At 40.1% G+C, this 18,811-nt stretch overlaps 1 protein-coding gene across 6 annotated transcripts in view; it reads left to right on the top strand.

Annotated features, from left to right (window-relative positions):
* SNX9 (sorting nexin 9) overlaps positions 1–18,811 on the top strand; it is a 174,096-nt gene that overhangs the window by 93,252 nt on the left and 62,033 nt on the right. For 5 of the 6 annotated variants that reach the window (XM_057527721.1, XM_057527720.1, XM_028167439.2 and 2 more), the window contains 3 exons: positions 11,199–11,285; positions 13,819–13,893; positions 15,486–15,611. In XM_057527721.1, the coding sequence (XP_057383704.1) occupies positions 11,199–11,285; positions 13,819–13,893; positions 15,486–15,611 (288 nt within the window). The remainder of the gene's footprint in view (positions 1–11,198; positions 11,286–13,818; positions 13,894–15,485; positions 15,612–18,811) is intronic. The other variant, XM_057527723.1, reaches the window with a different exon arrangement.

The raw sequence follows: 18,811 nt of genomic DNA, 5'->3' as shown, positions 1-18,811 counted from the left end.
TATGTGGTAACGGAGCAAGTCTAATACCAGTTACTCCATTGTGGCTTTTGCTCTTTGATTTTAATTAGTTGTTTTCTTTGTTGTTTTGGCTGTGCTGTGAGGCTTGTGGGATCTTAGCTCCCTGACCAGGGCTCGAGCCTGGGCCCCTGGCAGTGAAAGCACGGAGTCCTAACCACTGGACTGCCAGGGAGTTCCCTTGATTAGTTGTTTTCACTACTAGATTTTGATGTATCACTTATTCATTTTATGTTCTAGTTTTTCTCTTCTCTTTTTATTTTAGTTGGTCTGTACTATAGCCTTTTTAACCCCTCCTTTTAATAGTTTTATCCTAAAAGGCCCTCGGTTGGTTCAGGTTACACAGGGAAAATGATGAAGTTCTAGGGCACAAGTTTATTTTCTTGCCATTTTGCGTACGTTCAGTGTTTCACAGTTTACCCACAGGGTCTCCAGATAGCAATAAAGACTGCGCTATAGCTTGGATCCCCCTTCCTGTGCTTTCCCCAGCACACGAGTGAGCTTTCTGAGACTCTGTATTGTTTGAAAAATATGGATTTAGGGGAAATTTCAGTCCATGTAAGGAATTTGAAGCACTGAGTATAATAGAATATTTTGATAGATTCCTTTGTGAGGACTTATTTCTCTTTTATGAGATAATGTATTTTTTTCTAAATGGAATTGTTGGAATGTTCAGTACAAAGTAATCAGTGTAGTAAAGGGCTAAGTAGTACTTGCTGGTGATCACTAGCATAAGAAAAAGGAGACTAATAGCTAAAGCAGGAATTTGTTTTATGAGACAGTTTAATCTTTCAACCTAATGAGGAAAATAAGTAAGGTACTTTGTGCCATTTTGGAAACTATGCCGAGTTTGTATTAAAGGGCTGTATGAAAATGTTAAAAATCTTTAACATATGGTCTCTGGCGATTGATTTTTGTTTGTGGCCTTAAAGTGCTAAAAATGAAGTTTTGTCATTCTTTGTTTTTCGAGTCATGGTGTGTTTCAGGTACCCTTTTTTAAGTGAGCAGAGTACGTTTGGGACAAGTTCATTCACAATTTCTCAGAAAAAAAATCCCCTTGGGGTTTTAGATGAAACAGCATTATATTTATAGACAGACATCTTTATGGTGTTTTACCTTTGTTCTCAGGAACACGGTGTGATTTATTGATAAGATTTTCTTTACTAAGGTTCTTCATGCTTTTGGTTATTGCTTCTGCTTTGTATTTTTTTGTTGTGGTTGCTCTTGGGAATAACCCCCAATTATTTATATATTTATATATATATGTTTTTAAAAATCAAGTTATTATTTATAGAGAAACTATTGATTTTTGCCACTTTATTTCAATATTGGTCTCCTGATTAAATTTCATTATTCTAATATTTTTTCAAATGCTTGGGGTTGAGGGGTTCCCTGTGGACCACCATCAGCATTGCTGGATCGCCCCTACCTTCATACACATATTACACATGAGGTGGGGGGGGTGTGTTTCTGGTTGACCCCCCCTCAGGTGGGCCTGGTTCTCATATAATCTGGTGCAGTAACAGACTCTAGAACCACCTTTTGTGGGAAAAAGTAACCCGACACTCAGCTCTTTCCTTTGAGCTTTCAGGCCAGTTTCAGAATCCTTGGTGGGCTGGAAAGAAGACACAGTTAGGCAACAATTTTTAGCACATGGCAGAATGTATATATGATGTTCAAAAAAGCCAAAGGTCATGATAGCTAACATTAATTGAGCCCTTTGTGTCACAAGGCACATGCTGTTGGCCTTATCATATTCTTGAGGAATCTGAGACAGAGACTTTAAGGAATTGAGCCAAGTTTACAAGGCTGGTGAAACGGTACAGTGGGGAGTTGAACCCGCGTGGTCTGGCTCCAGAGCCAGCTCATAATCACTGTGTTGCCAATAATTACATTTCATCCCCCTTTTGGGGGAGAAATGAAAAACATTGTCAACACACAGTGTTGGGGGGCAGGGGTGGCAGGGACAGACACAGTTCCTGGGAATGTTTCTGTTTCCTACCTGTTGTCTCTGAGGTTTGGGATTTGGGGTACTGTTTGCTGTTAAACTTTTATCTTTTTTTTTTTACAATGCACATGTCATTTTATAATCAGGAAAAACAGTAAAGCTATTTTAATTTGGAGTGGGGGTGAGGTTATTTTCTTAACCAGCTAAGTAGGTTTTCCTGTGCTTTGCCCTGGAGGTTGAGTAGTAGATTAGTAACCTTGCAGCTGTGATAAAGAACAAGGTAGGGGACTTCCCTGGTGGTGCAGTGGTTAAGAATCCGCCTGCCAGTGCAGGGGACACGGGTTCAAGTCCTGGTCTGGGAAGATCCCACGTGCCGCGGAGCAGCTAAGCCCATGCGCCACAACTACTGAGCCTGTGCTCTACAGCCCGTAAGCCACAACTACTGAAGCCCACGTGCCTGGATCCCGTGCTCCACAACAAGAGAAGTCACCACAATGAGAAGCCCGCGCACCACAACAGAGAGTAGCCCCCGCTCACTGCAACTAGAGAAAGCCCGTGTGCAGCAACGAAGACCCAACGCAGCCAAAAATAAATTAAAAAAAAAAAAAGAACAAGGTAGATGTGCTGATATGAAGAATACTAAGATTGAATAAAACATGAAATGTAGAGACGTACGTGTACTATGGTTCTGATGGGTTCTGTGTGTATGTGTGTGTGTGCAAATGCACGTGTCAAATGCAGAACATTTTGAAGGATACTTTCAAATCTATTAGCAGTTGTGCCCTTTGGGGAGAAGAGGAACATTTTCTAACTTTTCCTTTTTTAACTTCATTATATTTTTTTGTTGTTGTAAAAGTGCCTGTGTGTGTGTGTGTGTATCTATATATATAGTGAAATAACAGTACTCAGAATGAGAACTCCAGAAATGTGTAGATTTTAATACAGATTCGGATTGCCTTTTTTTGAGTTAAACTCTGGAGCATTTTGTGTTCTATTGTAACTGGGGAAACATTCTCAAATAGACTGTGGTATTTTCAACAAGATTCTGAGCTTCCTGGGTAAAGATACAAGACAGTGCTTTTAATTTTTTTTGGCTAAACAATAAGTTCATGTTAAGAAAACACACACTTAAAAAGGTATTGATACGAAAGGGATAACGCTGAAAATTCCTCTCCTGTTCCTCCCTTACCTCAGCCAGCTGTCTTCTCAGAGGCAGTGTTATCAATTTCTTCTATATCCTTACAGAGATATCCTATACATACACAAGCAGGTGCATTTTCTTCCTTTTTTTTTTAACACAATGGTTATACCTTGCTTTATTTTCTCACTTAATATATATACATTAGAGAGGATTCCACATGTGAAAAATAAGCAAACCCTTCTTCTTTTTTGTTGGAGTACATGGTATTCCATTCCATGGAGGTGCCCTACTTGACTGACCAGTCCCTACCTTTCAGGCTGGGCCTGGTCCTTTGCTCTTGTAAACAGTGCTGCAGTGAATAACCTTTTGCAAATGGGTGAGTATTTCTAGAGGAAGAATTCCTGGAGGTGGAGTCTCTGAGTAAGAGAGTTTGCGTGTTTGTGATTTGATAGGCGTTACCAGGCTGCCTCTCACTGCCATCAGCACTACGTAAGAATTCCTGTTTCTCTGCACCTGCACCCTCACCCACACAGTGTTGTGATCAGAGTTTTGTTTTTGTTTTTTTGCCAATCGATAGATGGAAAATATTTGTTTTATAAGTGAGGTTTTACATTTTTAAGAGCCTTTTATTTCTTACTGATTTGTAGTTACCCTTCATAGAGTAGGAGAACCAACCTTTAGTCTGTGATAAAAACTGTAAATATTTTTCCTGGTTTGTCATTTGTTTCTTATCTTGTTCATAATGGCTTTTGCCAGGCAAGGCAGGTATGTGTTATTTTGGGAGAAGAGAAGTTTCTCCATCTCTCTCTTTTAAGGACTTCAGGATTTTGTTCTGTACTTAAAGTCCTCCTCCACTGCAAGATTATTTTAAAAACTCACTTAAGATTTCCTTTGGTTCTTTTTATAGTTTTCTTAAAAGCCTTTTTATTATGGAGAAAGTCAAACATACTCAAAAGTAGGGTAGTATAAATGAAGCCTCTGTACCCATCATCCAGCTTTGGCAACTGTTGACTCGCCTTGTTTTGTCTAGACTCCATCAGCTTCCTTTGCTCTTGCATTACGTTTGAAGAAATGCCAGATACTTTATATCACTTCATCTGTAAATATTTTAATGGGTATCTCTAAAGATGGGAAGTCCTTTAAAGCTATAACCACAATACTATTTTGATACTTGAAAATTGACTACTTTAAAATATCTCAGAGCCCTTAAGTGCTCAAATTTTCAACTGTCTCAAATATTATCATCTTTTTTGCATTTTGTTGGACTTAGAATCCAAATAAGGTGGGGAGGGACAAACTAGGAATTTAGGATTAACAGATACACACCACCATATATAAAATAAACAACAGGACCCACTGTATAACATAAGGAACTATAATATCTTGTAATAACCTATAATGGAAAATAATATGAAAAAGAATCTATATCTATATATATATATATAAAACTCAATCACTTTGCTGTACACCTGAAACATTGTAAATCAACGGTATTTCAATTTTAAAAAATGAAAAAACAAGTACGACGAAGAGAAATAGATTTAAAAAAAAAAAGAATCCAAATGAAGTATATATAGCAGTCATAATCAATTTTCTAAGCCTCTCAATTTATAAGTTCCCTCACTTCCCTCCTCCTTGCCCCCATACCTGGGCTTGTTTTTGTCTTTGAGATTTGTTTGTTAGAGAAAATGGGTTCTGTGATTTCCTACGTCTGGATTTTCTTACTGCATCCTCATTGCAGAGTGTAATATATTCCTTTGTATGTCTTGTAAATTGGTGCTAGGATCTAGAGGGTCAATAAGATTCAAATTCTTTTTTCAAGTATGTGACTGGCATCGTATTCCATCAGAAGGCAAGTAATGTCTGGTTGTCTTTTGGATGCACTGTGCTTAGATGCATTAAATTATTAAGGATTGAGAAACGATGTTCTAATTCTATTATTCCTTTTTCATTTATTTCATTTATTAACTATCCTTCAGCATCATCCTTGCTTTTGCATATTGCACTAAATAATAACCTTGTACACACGTGCACAGGTGCAGCTAGAGAATGGATTCGCAAAATGCGACTTCTGGATCTAAGGATAAAGGTATCTTGAAAACTGTATTGAAGTAGAATTTCTCACTTATAAGATGAGCAGAAATGCAAAAGTTGGGTAATTGATTCTGTTTGTGAAACTGCGGAGAACCCTTACGTTCATGTATATTGCCGGCAGAGGTTTAAATGGTACAATCCCCAGTGGAGGGAAATCTGGCTACATCTACCAAATTAATTTGTCTTCCTTTATGTGTGGAATTGAGCATGTTTTTCACACATAAATGGTGTAAGGGCCATTCATATTTTTCTATGAACTGTGTATTCCTCTGCCCATTTTTTCTGATGGGTTGCTGATCTTTTTCTTGAGTTCTAGATGCTTTTTAAGATTAAAACTTTGTGATACGAATTGCAAAGATTCTTTTGTAGTTCATGTTTTATATATTAGTGATTTTTGGTAATAGTGATGTTATGTGTGATATGGCCAGTTTGATGCCACCACATCAAATAACTAATGCTTTCTTCTGATTGTTCTTGTATAAAACACATAAAGAAGCTTTGATCTGGGTGAGTTTGGGTAGAAGGTTTCTTAAAATCATCCCAACCTCCAGCTGTTTGGTTACAACATGGCCTCAGTTCAGAGGATTCCCTTGGTCCAAGTATTCCCAGAATTATTGTGCATGAGTGGAATAGAGGCTGGGAGGAGTAACATGGAAGTGGATGGTACAATTTGATTGGTTTATTGTAAGTATTCAGGATTTCTTTCCCCTTGCGATTGTATAATTGCCCTTTGTTACACACAGATTTAAGATTATTCTAAATGTTTCTTGGAAACATATTCCTACACTCAATGAATTTCTATTTACATTTCTCTTTGCCTTGGAAGTTTCTCAAGCTACTTGTCTGGTTGACCAGTTAGAACATTCCTCTAAGTGCATCATATTTCAGGATGACAGATATAAACCCATTTTAGGAAAAACATTTTTAAAAGAACATATAAATTTTACTGGTAGTTTATTCTTGAAATTTTTACATAAGAAAATTAATTTTCAGCCATTCTCGATGGGTGCTACCAGTTCTTTTTAGAAAATTCTTCTACTGGGAAAAGATCTTTTACTAGAACCACTGTTAAAATAAAACCTTCGCAGAACTCAATCATCTTCACTCTAATCCTGAATAGATTATCAAGCACATTTCTTGTAAACATTTAAGGAAACAAACCAAGTTTATTTCCTCACTTGGAAATTTTAAGAGCAACATGCCCAAAACATAATTAATTGATCCATGTCTCCTTGGAAAGAGTTGTTTTATCATGTGCAGCTGTCTTGGACCTCAGCCATGCCATATTTTAACAATTTTACTGATGGCACAGGTGAAACTGTGGAAAGCATGCTTATCAGGCTTTCTAATGACTCAGCAGAAAAGGATAAGGGACAATTGGATGATGGTTTAGGAATTCAGAAAACTCTTAATAGGTTGGAGCAATGGGCTGAATCTAACAAGATGAAGTTTTACAGGGATAATTTAAGATTCTTTATTTGATTCAAAATAACAAGTGAACAAGCACAGGCCAGGATTTAGCAACAGCTGTTGAAATCACAGATTGATAGAAACTGAAAAGCATTTATGCCTTAACCACTTATAAAAAAGACAAATACATCTACGTATATCAGTGGTATAATAATGCTCTCAGGGTCTGTTAGAGTGAGTTCTGTTTCTTCTGATGATCTTGTGGATTAGGTAGAGACAAGATATAGGAAGTCATTAAATATGTAAATTTTATAAAAAGTCAAGAGTGTGTTTAAGTAAAACAAGCTTGCCATTTAAAAAGATTAATTTTATAGAAATATCACCTACATGCAAAACTTCAGTTCTCAAGGGTGTCAGATTAATAAGATCCTTCAGTCCCTGAATTTCTGAAGGTTTACATATTTTACTCATTTTTTTGATTATCTCTTTTTTGTTTTTTTTTTTAATTTTATTTATTTATTTATTTATTTATGGCTGTGTTGGGTCTTCGTTTCTGTGCGAGGGCTTTCTCTAGTTGTGGCAAGTGGGGGCCACTCTTCATCGTGGTGCATGGGCCTCTCATTATCGCGGCCTCTCTTGTTGTAGAGCACAGGCTCCAGATGCGCAGGCTCAGTAGTTGTGGCTCACGGGCCCAGTTGCTCCGCGGTATGTGGGATCTTCCCAGACCAGGGCTCAAACCCGTGTCCCCTGCATTGGCAGGCAGATTCTCAACCACTGCGCCACCAGGGAAGCCCTTGTCTCTGTTTTAAAGATGGGAGAGCTGCATCGCTGAAGGTTTACTGTTTTTTCCCAAGATTTAATTGTGATTTATGTGAAAGAAGCAGATGTGTAAGAATGGGAGCTTGTCTTCTGTGTTGTAACCCCCATATGAAATTTTTTTGCTGCCAGTCTTTTTGTTATTTGGAATTGTTTAATTCTCTATTATTGTACATTTTAGGTTTTGTTTTGCAAAATAGGAAATACAGCAATGAACTTATGTACAGTGTTTTTTTTTAAATTAATTAATTAATTAATTAATTTATTTATTTATGGCTGTCTTGGGTCTTCGTTTCTGTGCGAGGGCTTTCTCCATTTGTGGCAAGTGGGGGCCACTCTTCATCGCAGTGCGCAGGCCTCTCACTATCGCGGCCTCTCTTGTCGCAGAGCACAGGCTCCAGACGCGCAGGCTCAGTGACTGTGGCTCACGGGCCCAGCTGCTCCGTGGCATGTGGGATCTTCCCAGACCAGGGCTCGAACCGGTGTCCCCTGCATTGGCAGGCGGATTCTTAACCACTGCACCACCAGGGAAGCCCTACAGTGTTTTTTTATTTAGGATGTTTTCTTAAAAAATTCTTTGGTTTGGGATTATTGGTTTGTATCAACTTGGACTCTCTAGATTGCAAGTGACAGTCTGAACTCATAAGCACAAAAAGAGATGCACTTGTTCCTGTGAGTGAACCGTCCACAAGGGGAGAAATGGCTTTGGGCTTGTCCTTCAGGTGCTCTCATCAAGGACACTGTTTCTCTTCCTCATTCCACTCTGCATTCCCCCCACTTCATTCTTCAGACTTGTAGCTGCTGGCAACATTTTCAGAGAAAAAGACCCACTCTCCCAGCATCCCTGTCGCATTGTGATTTTCCCTGTTTGGGTTATATGGTCACCAGTCATTTGGAGCCAGGCAGGAAGCTTCCAAAAGGAAGGGATGTGGAGCAGACAAAGTAACAGATATTTACAGCATGGGTCAGAAAGAATGAGGTATGTTCAGGATGATGGGTTCTGCACACATCAGACAGGTGTGTGTGGCACACTTAGAATTCTGGAACGCTTAGCGCCTGGAACACTTAGTTTGAAGCTGTGAATCCACTAATGTTTATCTTACTATATCTAGATAAAAGAACTTATATATAGGATTGCTATCTACCAGCCATTCGCTTCCTCTATAATACTTGTTGAAATTGCTGTTGAAGAGATGAATTGTGGTTGACAGTATGTATTCAGTATACAGTATGAAGTTATCTACTGTGTGGAAATTTAGCTCTTGAATATACTTAGAGTCATTTTTTAATGTACAGCTAACATTGGAAAAGGTGGTGTAGAAAAATGACTTTTTCTTTCAAAGACCACATCAAAAAATAGTTGGGCAGATTGGCAGTTGAGGTCGAGGTCAGCATCTTTATCTGTGTGGGTCCTGTAGTGGCGGTGAAGGCGGGAAGGTGAGGAGACCTGGAAGCCAAGGAGGGACAGGGGAGAGAAGGAGTGGATAATAGGAGGGGGCCGGAGGTTTCCAGTCTGGCCTCAACTTTGTAAAAAGAGTTACTCTTCTAGGCTGAATGGCCTTTTTTTTCCCTTCCTGTTGACATTTATGCTCATTTGGGGACGTGCTTTTTAAATCTTTTTGTTTTCCAAAGTTAGTCTCAGTTATAATTCTTAAGAAGCATCTCTAGGTTAAAAAAAAAAAAGTCCTAAACCAACGTATTAAATAAACCTATAGTGTTTATAGACATTTTCCACTGGTAAATGTTCAGTAATGCTTAAATGTGTAAGGGAGTTTCCATTTTTTTATTTTTGGCTTGTTTCACATTCTGTTTCACCAAGTTGTAACTTTAGTAAACAGGAGGCTTTGGTTTTCTCTATCTGCGGGTTAGTTGGATTTAACCGGATCAAAAAAGTTGTTAACCAGGATTCCTAAGGAACAGGAACAAAAAGCAGGTTCCTCATCTGGCTCTCGTCAGCTTGCCAGGCCCCGCCCCTCCCCGGGAAGCTCCCCATCCTGGGGGGTGAGTCCTGGCCTGGGGACCCCCCTCTCCCTCCTCAGGCGTTTATCTCCTGTCTGCCCTCATTGCACAAGGGATTGAGGTTGGTGTGGCATGTTTTTAAAAAATAGTCCCCAACGTGGCAAGCAGAATTCTGTCTACTTTTGCAGCTGTGTGAGGCACATACCTCGGCTCGGTGCCGTTGTCCTTTGTAGTGACCTAAGGAAAACTGGAATGCTTCCAGAATTCTCACTGTCCCTGAGCCTGGCTTTCAGTCCCCCTTCCCAGCCTCCCAGCCTATAGCAGTAAAGGATCTAATGCTATTTCTTGACTGACAGACTGTACACTACCATTTGTTTCTTTCCAACATTTTATTATGAAAAATTTCAAGCATGTAGAAAAGTTGAACTCATTTTCCATTGAGCACCGTAAATCCACTATCTATTGTAGATTCTATAAATAGCATTTTACTTACTGTACCTGCTTTATCACATATTCCTCCATCAGTTCATCTTATTATTTTTGATGTATTTCAAAATAAATTAGTATTGGGGATTTTTTTTCCCCTAATCTTTTATCACAGGAGGTGAATCCTTGATTCCTGTTATAAGGATTTCAGGCTCATTAAGCAGGTGTGGAGAAAGAGCCCTGGCCAGCAAAAGGGCCAGCACAGTTCTTGCCATATGGTCAGTGTGCAGCAAGTATTTGTTAAAGGAATGCAGTTCCATTAGGCTAATTTGTCTAGCCCTGTAGGCAGACTTCATTTTGCCTCATAGGACAATTACTTTTAAAACAAACCGTGTTAACTAGGTTCATGTGGCCTCCAATTTATAAGGTGGACTTGCTTCTATAAGATAGTCCATGAAAGGCAATTATTTAGAATTTGAAATGGATTAAATATATGTAATATATTTATTATATATTATAAAAGTATATATAAAGTATTTGTATTTTTGCAACAGTGGTTGTCTCTCTTGGAATACGTGCATGGCAGTTATTCCAAGGAACCCACATCTCTGGGTTGGTGCCTCAAGGATCCGCTTGAGGAAGACCCTGAAAGAGCAGCCCCACCTCACGTCAACCAGAACAGCTTCCCTTTAGTCTGTTTTCTATGAAATTCAGATTCCATTGCAAGGAGAAGTTTGTAAATCACAGCTGCTCAGGTTACCTGACCACTATACCAGAGCCCTAGGTAAGTCATCGTATAGTAGGAAGTATTCTAGTAGAAGAGTATGAATATATCTTGCTGCCCACATCTTAAATTTCTGCGTTTAGTTGGCTTGGGATGCTGCACTATCAAAATTGATCCTAGATAAAGAACATTGAGAGTTTTCATAGCAAGGGATTCATCTGAAGGTCATGAATCTGACGTGGGTACATATTTGTGTGTCTGTGGAGATCCCTCAGGCCCTGAGATTGAGTGTTCCCAGAAGGAACAGTATCTGTATTTCTACTTCTTACCTGCTAAAAGGAAGGCCATGCTCTTTTCCCCTTGATGAAATGGGTTTATTTTCAGTACTCTGGGGGTCGATGTCTAAATGCAGGGTGGGCAGCTACCAGAAACCTTCCCTGTTTCCAAAGCACAGCAGGGCTCTCACCGTTGGTTTCATTCTTCCTCACAAATAGGGCTGATGAATCATTTTGGTACTATGTCTTCCTTTCTTGCAAAACAAGTGCAATCACGTCATGATGTGTTGTTCACACCAGCACACTTACAAAGTGAACGGTATAGGCGGTTCTTTTCTGACTGTTACGTTAACATTTGTAACTTCCTCTTTTCTTCTCTACTTCCAATAGGCTCGGGTTATGTATGATTTTGCTGCTGAACCTGGAAATAATGAACTGACAGTTAATGAAGGAGAAATCATCACAATTACAAATCCGGTAAGAGAACTGTTAGGTTTAAATCGGTCCCTTAAGGGCTTATTTTTAAGATTTTATTTTTTTAACAGGTCGATCATTCAGACCCACATGAATTTCTTTCCTGTTGCTTGTGAAGTATTGATACTGAAGTAATAATCTATTATATAAACACTGAGAACAATTAAGACCCCGTAAAAATAGCTGGATGGGGGCTCCATCAGGCAGAACTGGAGCGACATCCGGGACAGATCCCAGCTGGACACAGGTATAGAGATCAGAAAGTGACCAGTGTTGTTCAGCAGCCTCAGCTACCATTTATTCATGGCCTGTGAGCCAAGTGTTTGGCTAAGTACTATGCATATATTTTTTGATGTATTTTTCTCTGTGAACTGTGTGAGGTAGGTATTTTTAATCTCTTTTTACAAATGAGGGTAATGAGCCTTAGAGAGGTTAAGTAACTTGCCCAAGACACTTCTGCTTGTAAGTGGCAAAACCGGGATTCAAAACCACATCCGCTGGCCTCCAAGCCCTGCTTTTTCTTCTCTGCTGGGGACACTGCAAGTAAACAAGTGTCCCAGGAGTACAGGTATATATACGCCAGTAGGAGACTGGCTGAGAAAACAGGCTCTTAGAGCCAAACCAGACAGGACCTGAAGCCAGGCTACAGCCTTGGATTTCATTTGGGAAGCAGTGGATTCATTTAAGGGTTTCGCTTGGTTTTATTGTTGATATTGTTGTAGGGAGGTGACACGATGAGACCTGCACTTCAAGGAAATTAATCTAGCAGAGGTGTATTGAATGAATTGGTGTGGCTGGAGCCTAGGATCATGACCTTGGGTAGTAGCAATAGGAGTAGAAAGAAGATGGATGCAGGAGGCTCTGGAGAGTCAGACCAGGAGGACTTGGTGCCTGATTAGATACTATTGGTGAGAAATAGTCAAGGATCCCTGAGGTTTTTGGCCTTCACACCTAAGAGAATGGTGCAAATGGATTTATTAAAGTACGTAAGTCAGGAAGAAGAGCTTATTTTAAATGTTGAGTTTAAAGACTAATAAATAATCAACCCTGCCCTATAGCTTTGCATCAGTTTAGAAATAGAATTGCAGAGCTAGAGCTGAGGGCTGGAGATTGGCCGGCTCCCTGGACATCTTTGAGGAAGCATGTGAAGGAAGGTACCAGGAAGGCCAAGGAGACTCTGGAAGAGGAAGGAAGGGATGCACCTGTTCCACCAGGTGGGAGGGAGTGGGGACTACGGCAGCACAGAGACCAAGGAAGGAGAACAAGGAATGACTAAGAGGATTGCGGTTTCTTAATGTTGATAGTATTTTTTTAGACCTATTTTGTATGTTTTAGACTAAAAAAAAAAATTACTGGTTAGAAAAAGTATATGTAGTTTTATATAATATGCCAGGTGTGTATAAGTAAATAGGTTCTATTTTTAATCATAGAAGAGATTAAAGATTCTTTTATCTACTGTTGATTTTTTTTTTTTTAATGAAGAAGCATTCTTCATTTCTTGGTAAAATAGTATTTAAGTTGCTGTTGTGGTCAAGAAATGGACAAAGTTGTGGCCTAAAGTGACTTTTAAAAAGAATATGTTACCTAGATTCAGGTAGGTATTAATTAATTAGGGTATGATTTATGAATTTAAGATAACCCTTACTATTTTAAGGGGGAAAAGTAGGACTTTGCTGAGGTAACGTTGAAAAATGGGAATTCTGTTATAGAGTATGTTATTATTGATATTTAGTTTATTAATGTTACTTGTCCAGGAGAGCTAAGGGAGTATGGACCAGTTAGTTTTCCTAAACAACAGGCAATCCCAAAGGTTAGTGGCTTAAACAAATAATCGATTGTTGTTGCTCGGGAATCCACAAGTCAGCTGGGTGGTTCTCCTTACCTGGGCTCGCCTGTGGGTCTGCAGTCACCCAGTGCAGGGCTGGGGCAGAGCACTCCAACATGGCCTCATCTGTCTGGCATTTCTCCTGCTGGGGGTTAGCTGGCTTTGGGTGGGGCAATGGGGAGATTGGGCCTTGTCTCTGTCATCATCTGGCAACTCAAATTTATCCTCACAGTAGCTCTTTTGGAAAAAAAGAGCTAGCTGAAGTGTACAGAGCTTCTAGAGGCCAGCTCTGAACTCAGCCCATATTATCTCCACCTCATTCTGTTGGCCAAAGAGGTCACAAAGGACAGCCCAGATTCTAGAAGTAGGGGGTGTGCATTCTACCTCTTGACAGTCAGAGCTGCAAACCATTTTTGTGATCTACCACAGACCAGTAAATAGAAAGGAATTACAAACTGATGGTATTCTATTAATAGACTGTTTTTCAATCTTTGATCGGTTGTTCAAGTTTGATTTTTCTTTTTAGATTATATCATTTTCTGATGTAAAGAGAAGGTTTAAGAATTAAAAAATTTGAACAACGTTAGCTCTGTAGGAATGAAAAGCTTAATGTTAATTACTTTTTTATGTATAACAATTCCCAGAGCAAAATATCTGCAGGAAATTCCAACTATAATCTTTTTTTTTTTTTTTTTTTTTAACCTTTTTGAGGACGTTGGCGGAGGATGGCTGGAAGGAAGAAACAGCAAAGGAGAACGAGGGCTTGTTCCCACAGACTACGTTGAGGTAAGAACTTACTCTAATTTATTAATTAAACCTGGTCATTGCCATATATCATTTTATGAATTATCAACTTAAAGGACAGGACTGGAAGATAATGAAAAAATTCCATTGTAAAATTAATACATGCTGATTATATAAAATATAGAAAATACATTGAAGTAGAACCAAGAAGAAATATTACCTATAGACTTACGCTCCAAAGAGTGACTCCAAATATTTAGATTAAGTTCCTTCCAAGGATAGCAACTTTTAATTATTCTGAATAAAAGTCTCTATTTTTCCCTTTGCTAATATTGTGTAGTAGCTGCTGCCTACAATACTGTTTACTGTAGAATTGATTCACAAAGTTTAAATAGCAGACTGTTTGAAGTAGCTTTCTTCTCCCTGTGCTAATTTAGGACCTCTCTCAGTTCCTTCTCCCATTCCCAAGGATGGAGGGTCTTGGATGGGCTGCTGTGAGCTGTTGCCTGGTTTAAGCTCTGTTGTGATAGATGCCAAGGGTAGTGCACAGCCCCTGAATGAGCCCTCCCTGCCTGGGACACACCCACTCAGCTGACAAACCCTCTCTGAGTCAGCCTCCTGGCACCCCCTGCTGGTTGTCCATAGGTCACGGAGCTGAGTCCTGGGTACCTGGTGAGCTTGCCTCTCATCCTGGGTGATAGAAAGAAACTAAGGCTGTCTGGTGCCCTGTGAGTAAAGTTGGAGTGAGATCAAGAACAAAGTTGCCTTGGGTTCCCCTCCAGTAGAGAGAAATAGTGCCCTGGGAGGCTGTGTGCTGGGCACCGCCTGCAGAATGGGAAGGCTGTCTGGTGCTCCTGACTGAGAGCTGGCGGGATGGGGGGGAGTTTCGAACACTCTGGAGAATCTGATGAAATCTCAGAAATATGCACGTGCAGACACCCCACCTTTTCCAGACCGTTTCAGAGGGTTCCCAGGCCCCTGAACCCAGTCCGCGTGTCTCATGTTTATGTCGTGTTTGACCTCTGTGCACTGTGCATTCAGGATCCTAAAAATGAACAAGAATGAGGGAAATGGGAGAATTTAAGTTGATACTGGCATTAGTTGCATTTCTAGAATTCTGCATACTGACAGAAAGGAATTGTTATGACATCTTCTTGGGCTTGCTTACCCTTTTTTTTTTTTTTTTAAACATGCAAGCACTTCAACATGAAATTTCTTTTTATTTTATTTTATTTATTTATTTATGGCTGTGTTGGGTCCTCGCCTCTGTGCTAGGGCCCTCTCCAATTGCGGCAAGTGGGGGCCACCCTTCATCGTGGTGCGCGGGCCTCCCACCATCGCGGCCTCTCTTGCTGCGGAGCACAGGCTCCGGACGCGCAGGCCCAGCAATTGTGGCCCACGGGCCTAGCTGCTCCGCGGCACGCGGGATCCTCCCAGACCGGGGCCCGAACCCGCGCCCCCTGCACTGGCAGGCAGACTCTCAACCACTGCGCCACCAGGGAAGCCCTTGCTTACCCTTTAAGAATGGAAATCCCTTTTCCATATTAGATGACAGTTCTTGCTTGCCCTCAGGGGCTCTAACTCTGAAATAACTCTAATCTATGAAGATAACTGTGGTTCTTCCTAACGTTCAGATCTTGCCCAGTGATGGAAAAGATCAGTTTTCTTGTGGAAATTCAGTGGCTGACCAAGCCTTCCTCGATTCCCTCTCAGCAAGTACAGCTCAAGCCAATTCATCAGCTGCCAGCAGTAACAACCAGGTAAATCTTATTCCATCATCCTGCTGGATGCGACTGGCTTTACTGAGAGCAAAGCACGTTTGTGGAAGCTTGTGCTGTGTTATAGCTATTGCCATTCCCTAAAAGCGTAAACAAAATAGCTGTTAGATGTTTGTGTGGCATTTCTTGCTGGGTTTTAACAAAGACTGTTTTTAGAGTTGATGATTAACTAGAAGGCGGGGTGTTCATTGAGAGTTGCTTGTAAAAGTCTGGCATGGTATGAATACAGACCCCATAAATTGCGAATATCCTCTCACTTGAGGGCAGGGAAGGAAAAGGGTCCTCTGCTGAGGCGCAGCGGTCAGGGTCAAAGCTCTGGCTGGAACAGGACGTGATTTCTGTGACCTTGGCACATTACTTGTACTCTCAGCTCGAGCCCCCTCCTCTTGCAGATGCAGTGCATGTAAAAGTGCCTGTAGATCCAGCAGTTGGTACCGTTATGGTACTGCTTCTAGAAAACTTAGAAGAGTGGGATAATTTGAGAAAACTATGCTGCAAGTTCACAGTAATTTTAAGGAATTTGACCAGTTTAGGTGGCTCTGCCTGGTTCAGTTATTGCTAAATGATTATCCAGAGCCAGTGTCAGTAAGAAAATTGAGAAGATGGATATGGAAATGTTATTGCTTCCTGCATCTTTAGAAATGAGTGGGCTTTAGGAGATGTTACTTCTTGACATTTTTAACTACGTAAAAGGCTTTAAATTAGGTAAAGCCTAATAATCATATCACTTATAATTATTTGCTTACATTATATTTATATCTTAACCTTTTAAGAGAGTTTTTCAAAGTACTCTTACCATATGTTAACTACAGATTTTATTCAGTTTTAAATAGCTTTTGTGGACATCCTAAATTACACATTGTCTGGCTCAGATATTTAAAATTCAGAGGCGAGGTTATCACCAGAGTTGAGCATTCTTCTCTATTTTGTTAATCTGTAATACCTAAGAATATTGGCCAGTTAAAGTTTACTCAAGATAAAGTGTGAAGAAATAGCAGTTAACCCTTACTTGACGTTTCACCAGGGATTCTTAGCCTGGGAGCTGTTAACGTTTGGGACCTGATGCTTCCTCACTGTGGTGACTAGCAGCGTCTCCGGCCTGCCCTCACCACTCTCCCTGCCTCCCCTTCACCCCCGGCCGCAACCCCGGTTCCAGTCACCAAAATTGTCTCCAATTGTTGCCAAATGGGCAAAGTCAACCCAGCTGAGAGTCACTGAGTTTTACAAAATCATCAGTGAAAGGGTTTGCATTAAGTAAAAATGACATTTCAATAAAGGGGAATTATAATGAGATGATCATAGAATAAGTGAAGGAAACAAAAGGTGGGAATATTCATCTTATTTTAATTTGGGGACCTGTTTCACATATCTCAAGGTAGACTGAAGTACTTTAGCTCATAAACACAAATTCAAAATCAGGCTCAAATTTTATGTTACGAAGAAGACTCCTCAGTATTTAAATGTAACAATATAAACTGATCAGCATAAGTCTAATTTTTTTCTTCCAGGTTATTTTGAAGAAAATATAACCGACTTTTTTTTAAAGTTAGGTTTTACTAATCCAATCTGACATTAAACCTAATCAGATCCTTTGAAAGCAAAGAAAAAAATGAACCAAAACAAGGAGTAACAAAATACAGAAAGCATGACCATAATGAATTAATTTAAGCATTTGAATAAAAATATTTTCAACAGCCATCTATGCTCTCAGTTATCCGGGATGTGAGAACAACTTAAATGGGCCAAAACTGTGGTACGTTTTATAAATACCATTATTAATTGGCAGCTTTTAAAAACGTGGCCATCAGGTTTGCCCGTTATTTCATTTTCTGAATGTCAGTAAGAAAATACTATTTTTGTTCCAGGTATATGCCTCTTGGGCCTTTCTAGTTAGTCTGGCATTGTGTTAGTTCCCGAAGGACAGTTTTATTTGGAGATAAGTGTGTCAGAGGAGCCAGGCCTCTCCCCTCTGCCGTCAGGCAGGCAGGGCCCCCCTTCAGCTCGGTACGCTGTGCACACTCTCTAATCAGCATCCCTTGAGTCTCCTCAGCACTTGTTTTCAGTTTGGCCTTCTTCCTGCACAGGCAGGTTAAAGCCTCGCATCCAGCTACCGGTTATCCAACTTTCTGACTGTTGTATCTTTTAAATCATATCGTTTTAGAGAGATCTCTCTAAAAGGTTACATCCGTCTGCAGATGTTCTTGAATAACTTATTTTGAGCCTGTTATTTTTTAATTTGTCTGAGTCTTCCTTGACTTTGTATTTTTAAGCTATACTGCATTTCAGAGTAATTAGTTCATACATTTATAACTTAATATGTAAAATAGCACTTCCTTTTGTTTTTCTTAAAACTCCTAATTTCAGGTTGCTTGGGGTACCTTCTGGTTCTAGCTTCTTACTGAGCAATCACAGAGGTAAGTGCAGTGACTGGTGTAGAGGTAGATAATATTGATGCATCATCCCAACCCCCATTATGATCTTTTCCTTTCCTTTCTAGTATGTAAGGGAACCCTTTACCTGTAAAACACAGTCCAGCCACTTGGCTGAGGTATAGACTAGAACTGTAAATGTCAAAGGACTATAATGCATTATTCTTTAAATGTGTTGGAACAATTTAATTTGAAAAATGATAGAGCTGTTTGTTTTTTTAAGTACTTGGAAAAAATATAGGTAACATTTTTTTTTCATTAGCTTTGGAATATAGAAGGTCTTTCTAAGCACAGCACAATTTCTAGCAGCCATTAAGGAAAGAATTGATATATTTAAGTCAAAAAGTAAGGGGCTTCCCTAGTGGCGCAGTGGTTAAGAATCCGCCTGCCAGTGCAGGGGACACGGATTCGGGCCCTGGTCTGGGAAGATCCCACATGCCGCAGAGCAGCTAAACCTGTGCGCCACAACTACTGAGCCTGTGCTCTAGAGCCCGCGAGCCACAACTACTGAGCCCGTGAGCCACAGCTACACTGAAGCCCGTGTGCCCTAGAGCCCGTGCTCCACAACGAGACAAGCCACCGCAATGAGAAGCCTGCGCACCGCAACGAAGAGTAGCCCCCGCTTGCCGCAACTAGAGAAAGCCCGCATGCAGCAACGAAGACCCAACGCAGCCAAAAATAAAAAAATAAAAACTTTTAACAAAAGTAATATTCAACTAGGAAAAAAATTTCTAACATGCCAGAGATATCAGC

Source organism: Balaenoptera acutorostrata, chromosome 14 (genome assembly GCF_949987535.1).
Source record: "Balaenoptera acutorostrata chromosome 14, mBalAcu1.1, whole genome shotgun sequence".
NCBI classification, from domain to species: domain Eukaryota; kingdom Metazoa; phylum Chordata; class Mammalia; order Artiodactyla; family Balaenopteridae; genus Balaenoptera; species Balaenoptera acutorostrata.
This window is presented reverse-complemented; position numbering and strand designations above follow the sequence as displayed.